Source organism: Semicossyphus pulcher, unplaced genomic scaffold, assembly GCF_022749685.1.
Source record: "Semicossyphus pulcher isolate SPU_LCO1_2020_fin unplaced genomic scaffold, fSemPul1.0.p SCAF_21, whole genome shotgun sequence".
NCBI lineage: Eukaryota > Metazoa > Chordata > Actinopteri > Labriformes > Labridae > Semicossyphus > Semicossyphus pulcher.
In genome coordinates, this window is record NW_027211695.1 from 5,267,370 (window position 1) to 5,274,535 (window position 7,166).

General features: G+C 39.1%; 1 protein-coding gene across 1 annotated transcript; it reads right to left on the reverse strand.

The window, feature by feature from the left end:
* Nucleotides 1-4,085: 4,085 nt before the first annotated feature.
* Nucleotides 4,086-6,689, reverse strand: LOC138600718 (fatty acid-binding protein, intestinal-like). Its single transcript, XM_069672191.1, has 4 exons — nucleotides 6,560-6,689; nucleotides 5,563-5,735; nucleotides 5,221-5,328; nucleotides 4,086-5,112 (listed from the first exon to the last, which is right to left on the reverse strand). The coding sequence occupies exons 1-4, from the start codon at nucleotides 6,624-6,626 to the stop codon at nucleotides 5,062-5,064; spliced, it is 399 nt and encodes a 132-aa protein (XP_069528292.1). The 5' UTR covers nucleotides 6,627-6,689; the 3' UTR covers nucleotides 4,086-5,061.
* Nucleotides 6,690-7,166: the final 477 nt, after the last annotated feature.

Genomic DNA, 7,166 nt, shown 5'->3' on the forward strand with positions numbered 1-7,166 from the left:
TACTTGAGCCATGCTAGTGCTTCCTACTTTGGCACTAAAGTTAGCATGCTAACTTGATTGGAATGACAATGCTAACTTTCTAATGTTTGGCAGATTTAATGGTTAGCATGTTTACCATATTTTTTTAGTGGGCTAGAATGCTAACATGTTGCTAATTGGCAACAAACGTATAAAGTAAAGCTGTGTTTGATGGTAATGTAATTAATTTTGCGGCTAATTAGTTACAAATTAAAGATGGATGGCTAAAGATTTTGGTCAAATGGTGGCATTAGATGAAAGTCAGGAGATAATATTACAATACAGCCTGCAGAAAAAAACGATGTTTAAATAAAATGTAGCAATTTTCCATTGTTGGACACATTTCACTTTGTCTGGGAACTATTTTAGTCACTATCAATGTTGAATAAGTGAAACTATCACAGTCATTAGGATTCATTCTCTGAGCATTTCCTGTCACTGCTCACGCTTTCCCATATGATATATGCTAGCCCATATGCTAAGTATAGATAATCTAACATTATTTTAGACATTGTTGTTTAATATCAGCTTTTTTAATGTTGTGAAAGTGACCATAGTGAACAGGTTATTTTCTTCTAAAACATCATTATGCAATCATCATCATATTTGCAATCATAACAACATTTCAAAATTCATAAATCTTGTCAAAGTCAGAGCATGCACAATGCACAATGGGATGAATCCTAAGTCATTCTAAGGTCTGAAGGCATTTGAATGGGATCAGATACAGAATCCAGCACTGACTAACTCGTGACTCATCGTTCAGCAGCTTGAATGTGTCTGCAAAGATCTGCACAGTCATTGTCTAAACAGTGAGTGACCAAAAAAGGGGTTGTGTCTATTGGAAAAACTGCCCGAACTAAAAGCCCTGACTCTCCCCACTCCTCTGCTGGTGTCTTTTGTGATTGTTACTCTCCCAGATAAACGAAGGAGTTCAGAGTGAGTCAGTAAATTTGATTTCACAGCGGGTGGGTGGGGGCGAGGAGTGTTTTCTTCCTCCACTGTCCTTTCTGCGCTCCCTTCGTCCTCACTCTCAGCCTTTTCTCTGTCCACCTCTCACTATTTTCCCTCCTCCTCCTCCTTCTCTCTCACCCACAGCTCCCATCTCCCTTGGGTGGGCCCCCGCTCCCTCAGTCTCACAGCAATCAAAACACTGAAGAGCTAACTCTCCCACCACTTTCCTGTTTCTCACTGATTTCATGTTGCTACAGTCGACTCTTTGATTCCACAAAAGTACAGAAAGATGTTATTTTAATAATCAGAGCTCAGATCCAATAAGTCTGTAGGTGTGTGTGTTCGTCTGTACAAACAGGGTGTGTGTCATATGATAACTAGACTGAGGATGACATCATAGAACGACTGAGGCCTTTTCTCTAACAACATAAAGAGCTCCACAGCGCTACCCAATGGTTATGAAAATACATTACAGCATTTATTTACAGTAAATGGAGTTTCAATTTTGTGATAGAAATATTTTGTTGAGGCCTACATATGACGACATTAATCTGTATTATATTCGTATTTATAAAAAATATATATAATCTGATTTATACGGAATGACGTTAGAGTGACGTCAGTGTTGATGACCGTGGACCTGCGTAATTTGCAAGTTTCCTACTGTTTTGTGTGTGATTCAATGTCCAGGACAACATAAACACAGCGATAATAGTTGGTTGGCTAGAAGTTTCTACAAGTGTCGAATAGTTTCAGTGAAATACAATAAGTTCGTGCTAATCACCTAAATATGGACTGCGTAACTTTTGTCATGATAATAGACGAAGGAAAGTTCGTTACGCTGATAGCGAAGCTCAAACGCTGCTCATACGGATGCTAATTGCTAACGTGGAGACATCGTGTTGCTTGCCACAAATGGAGGATAACGAGGACCAGGAGCAGGGTGGTGAAGAAGAGGACTGTCTGAACGAACTGCATTAAAACGGTAAGTTGGCGTTTTAAACACAAAATAAGCTAATTATGTCTTGTGCTGTGACCCTTCGGGCTAATGTGTGCTAAAGCTAGCAGGGAGCTGCTAGCTAGCAGGAGTTGTGTCCCTTGCTGTTTCCATAGTAACCGCAGAGCTACTGAGTAAACGTGCTCGCGTACATTTAGCAACATGCTTTGAAACTAAATCTCATTATTCTGTAGTAATCTGACTTTGTTATATTTTATACAGACTTACTAACTATACTGACCTTCTAGTAAAAGTCTTTAAATGAAACGTTCCTGCCAATAAAGCCACTGATATTAAAAATAAATGATATATATATACACTTTATGTATAAAAGGTGTATGGTGCAGATAGTAATTATAACCCTATTTGATAACCTCCATCTGCATTACTGTTTGGAATAAGTATATAATTTGTGGTAATGCAGTACCATTACAAAATAATCCATTAAAAGTACTTGAATAAATATAAAAATTCTTGAGGTATCAAATGTAAAATTACTCATTATACAGAAAGGCCCCTGTCTGTGTTATTATTGAATCTTTTTTTTTTTTATATTAAAATATATGTGTAGTAGTAAGTGGTGTATTTAGTCAAGATGGAGCTAATTTGTGCCGTTTAATATACAGTTTGGTACTTCAATCAATAATTAACTGCATCTTTCATAAATGAAATATATATTTTGTTCTCAAAATCTGACAATTTGTACTTATCTGACAAGTAACTAGTTGCTATGTCTGTCAGATAAATGTAATGGAATTAAAAGAACGCCATTTCTCATGTGTGAAGTGTAAATTATAAGAAAGTTTAAGTACCTAAAAATTGTACTGAAGTAAAGTGCTCGAGTAAATGTATTAAATTGAGGCTGACCAATGGAAATTAAACGGTAATTAATACTTTAAAATGAATGTAGTACAGTGAAATGTGCACTAATACTCTCTAAAAAAAGCATTGATCGTTCAAAAATGGTTCCAATACGTCGGCACATATCTGCACGATTGTACAAAACTACAATCTTATTTAAAGTATCGCAAATTCTAATAATTAAAAGCATGAAATTCACTTTGTAAGGCAGCTCTAAAAGAAAAATAGGCCCACCAACCCATTTTCCCACTAAAATCTGCAGGCTCACAGTCCTCCAGCCTCACAGCTTCTGAGGGGTCTCGGAGGACTTCTCTCCCCACGGTGGATTCAGGGGCAAACTGGTGTTCAAAGCAGCCCCGCCTCGGCCAGATTAACCTTGTGTGCTGGGGGTTTATACCTCCATGAAAGAGGGTGCCACTCAACTTTCAGCGGGGGGGATGCGATCGATTGATGCTGACATCATCTCAGGCTGTCCAGGATTGGATGAGTGTCTGTAGGGACGATAGTACTTTTATTGTTTATAAGTTATCAACTGAGTTTGGAGGCTTTGTTGGCTTTGTTACATCCAGCGAAAAAAGAAATGTACAGTGGGGTTAGGCCGAGAAATTTTGATCAGAAAATGTAGTAAAAATGAACAAAATCTTCTCTATTCTGCAATATATAGTGATAATGGCACTCATGGTTCCCATAGTTAAAAGCAGGCACATACTGCCCTCTTGTGATCAGAGTAGTACACTGCAAATACCCTCTTCTTTTTCCTCTCACCGTTAAAAAGCAATCTTTCATGACTTCATGAGAATGTATACAATGAATGAACTTCATTCTCCACAATCTCTTTACAACCCCATCATGTGAGAAATCCACATCTTCCCTGCTGTGTTTCCCTGCTGAGGGTTGCACCCAAAGGCCAGCACATGACAGCACAAGACCCTGCTGCGGTCATGTGATCAGACTGCTGCGCAAGAGAGCATTTAAAACAGTCTTACATGCTGCAGGGAAGTTACACTTCCTCAAAATCCTCCTCTTGATAAAGACAGCAATTATAATCTTACAACGATCATAAAATCTAATCACTGATCTTTGTGCCTGATCACGATCGCTTAATAACTTGACTGACCTGGAGACAACATGACTTGCAAATTTGTAGTGTTTTGCAACAACAGGCAGACTTGCATAATTCATTATCAAACTTAACTCATATTAAATACAATGCGCAAATTATTCTTTTCATAAAAAAATGACACTTAAATGCAAGTCAAGTGACAAACAAAGACGTCTTTATTATTTCCGACTACATAATAAAGAACAATTAGTGCATATTGACTTATTTCCCAACTGTTTTAAAGGCAACATTTGATATATTTCATCCTGTGTGGGATCATTATTTAGCTACTTAACGATGAAGTCTAGTGTGGGAGTGAATGCTGTTGTTTTGAGACAGTGAAGTCAAGTCGTTACTCTACTCTGCAAGACATTTAAAGGGTGAGTTCGGCCAAATTCCAACAAAACAGGGTCTCTCTTTCCTCTTGTTGTGTCTTATTCTGCTCATATTTTGGGGATCTTTGCTCAGATTTCTGCCTCCATTCCAATAGAAGAGACAAATTTAAGTTGCTCACATAGTTAAAAATGACATTTAAAAGATTCAGCAGTAGCAAATACTTTGCACCTGTTCCTTAGGACTCCTAAAGTGGAAATTCACCAATAAAGTAGTCCCCCTGAAAACATGTTCTGTCTATTACTGTGAGTAACTGGACCATTGAGTCTGCAGAGATTTGCTGCTTTTTAATTTTTTAAATGGCATTTTTTCTATGTGGATGGCAACATAAATCTTGTCTGCAAAACCTGGGCAAGGAAAAACTTTCCACATTGCTAAATGCCACAATAGTGTTTAGCCATCTCTGGGATACTGGTTGTTATGGTTCCTACTGAGGCACATAGACTGGCATGCTCTCCTTCAATTTACATGTGCTTCTTATCCTGTTATACTGTGCTTTAGTTGCTTCCCTTTATCGCGCTGATTAGCACATTTCAAGTATAATATCTCTAATTGAACCCATTGTTTATTGGACTGATTCTAGATTACAGAACAGGCTTAAAAACTCAACATTTTTGAGGTATATGAAGTAGAATCCCATAAGAAAAACACTTGACTTAGCCTTTTTTTATTGTTAGAAAAAGAATCTATATGGTGTCATCTATATAAAAATAAAATATGAACTTCAGACTCCACGTTACTGCTTCTTGAAAATCCTCTTAGCATCCACTCCTTCGTAGTTGTAAGTCTGCGGGGGGAAAGAGAGAGGCGTGTTGCATTAAAGAGACATGGGAACAAACTGTATTAACATATTGCATATTATTGATTGAGTTGCATCTAGACTAGCTATACTGACCTGCACAAGCTCTCCTCCCACCAGAGATCGAGTGGTGGTCAGGACCTTGCTGTTGTCTTTCCTGGTGAATTTGCCTTTCAGCATGTCACCCTCCATCTCCCACGCACCCTGGTTGGAAATACAGTTGGTGATGGAAGCTCTTGTGTTGAGTTACATTTGTGCACATTTCACCTTCATTCCATCAACTATAGCAATGAAAACGTCCCTTCAATGAATGCGTCTGAATACCAATCTTAAACATAAGCGATATCTTCCAAAAGCAAACCATTTCTTCTTGCTTTAGCAACATTTCACAGCATCTAGAAAAGCAAGCGTTGGTTTAATAATGCTTGAACTACTTACTGCGACTTCAGTTCCATCAGCCAGGCTGTAGTCGAACTGCACACCCAGGGTGAAGTCGATGTCCTTGGTGCGGAAAGTGCTGGACTCCTTGATGTGGAACTTGTCCCCAGTCTGCTCGATGGTGATCTTCAGGTTGTCGTGCTCTGCTAGCTTGCGCTTCATGATATTAATACCTGAGTTGTTAACAGAAAAAATAGTTAATTTTTTGCGATTATAGGACGAAAAATTTCTCACACTTTTTCTTCCCACAGCTCGGCTTGTATTTGACGTTGTCTCTTTGCCAAGTATCAGACAGTGCCAGAATCCAAACAAAGATCTCTCTTAATTTAGCCACGCTATTATTATGGGGAGCATCATAAACAACTCAAACATACCAACACATTGCACTGCAGTATGTATCGCTCATAAAGCAATGTCAAACTGTATGGAAAACAATGACACATGTCGCACACATTGGCCCATGGCACAGATCAGACCTGTTCAACTGGCGGTCCGTGGGCTGAATCCGGCCCTTTAAAGATCTCAATCTGGCCCTTTAAATTACTTTAACTTAACAGGCTGTTTATGCAGCAGAAGTTTAGGAGTCAAACTAAATCAAAAATATCTTAAATGCGACATTTGGTATCTTTAACTTAGGTTGTGGGTGCGTAGATATTTTAATTGTAAGAGGTTTATTTTTCTATTAGTAGGCTATTCAGACAATTGATTAGTCATGCCTGTTTCTAAGCAGAACGGGGATATTTAGGGGAGCCAAACCAAAAAAAAACCTGTTAAATGCCATGTTGAGTTTATTTAAACTACAAGCTTTTTATATATTCCTAGCCACATATATATAGCTTTACTGGTCAGAAATCGAAAAAAGTAAAGGTTTTGGCCTGCTCAAATTTGCGCTCTCTAAAAAAAAACTTTAAATGTTTGGCATCAATCAAAAAAATAGAACCAATGTACTCTAATTTTAGTAATCCATTCAATGTGATCTACTCTATCACACACTCACCCATTTGCTCCATGAACTTGTCATAGTTCTCGCTGCGGTCGACCTTCCAGGTTCCGTTGAACGCCATGTCTGCACACTCTCTGGGTTTGAAGGCAGCTTGTGATGAAGCACTACCAGACCGTGGGATTGTGAATGCCCATTGGCCTCCATTTATATACACCCCTCCCTTCACCCTATCAACCCCCCCCCCACAACACTCCACCCCTCCCTGAGTTGGCATGGAAGATGCTCTTCTTTATCTCACTGATTATCTGTCTGCTGATGTGGCCATTTAAAGACTGTGTCAAATGTAGGGCGATTGCCGCACGACCTCGACGATACACTCATAAATAAACGCAGGGCAATGTCTCTCAGAGAATCTGGCACAGTTTAACACTGTCGCATTGTTCTGCAGGAGAGAAAAGAAGAGGAGGGGGCTGTTGGTATGGCTGCCCATGGTAGTCACTCCACTGAGCCCCTTTCTGTTCCTCAATGCTTTCTGTGCCGCCCTGTGTGTGACTGGCATGAGAATGAGTTGTAAAGGACTATCTGACTGTGACAACTAGAGCTGGCATGCTTACAAAGAGTAGTGGCTCAGTGGAAAAGACAAACTGAGTGGAAACTTTTT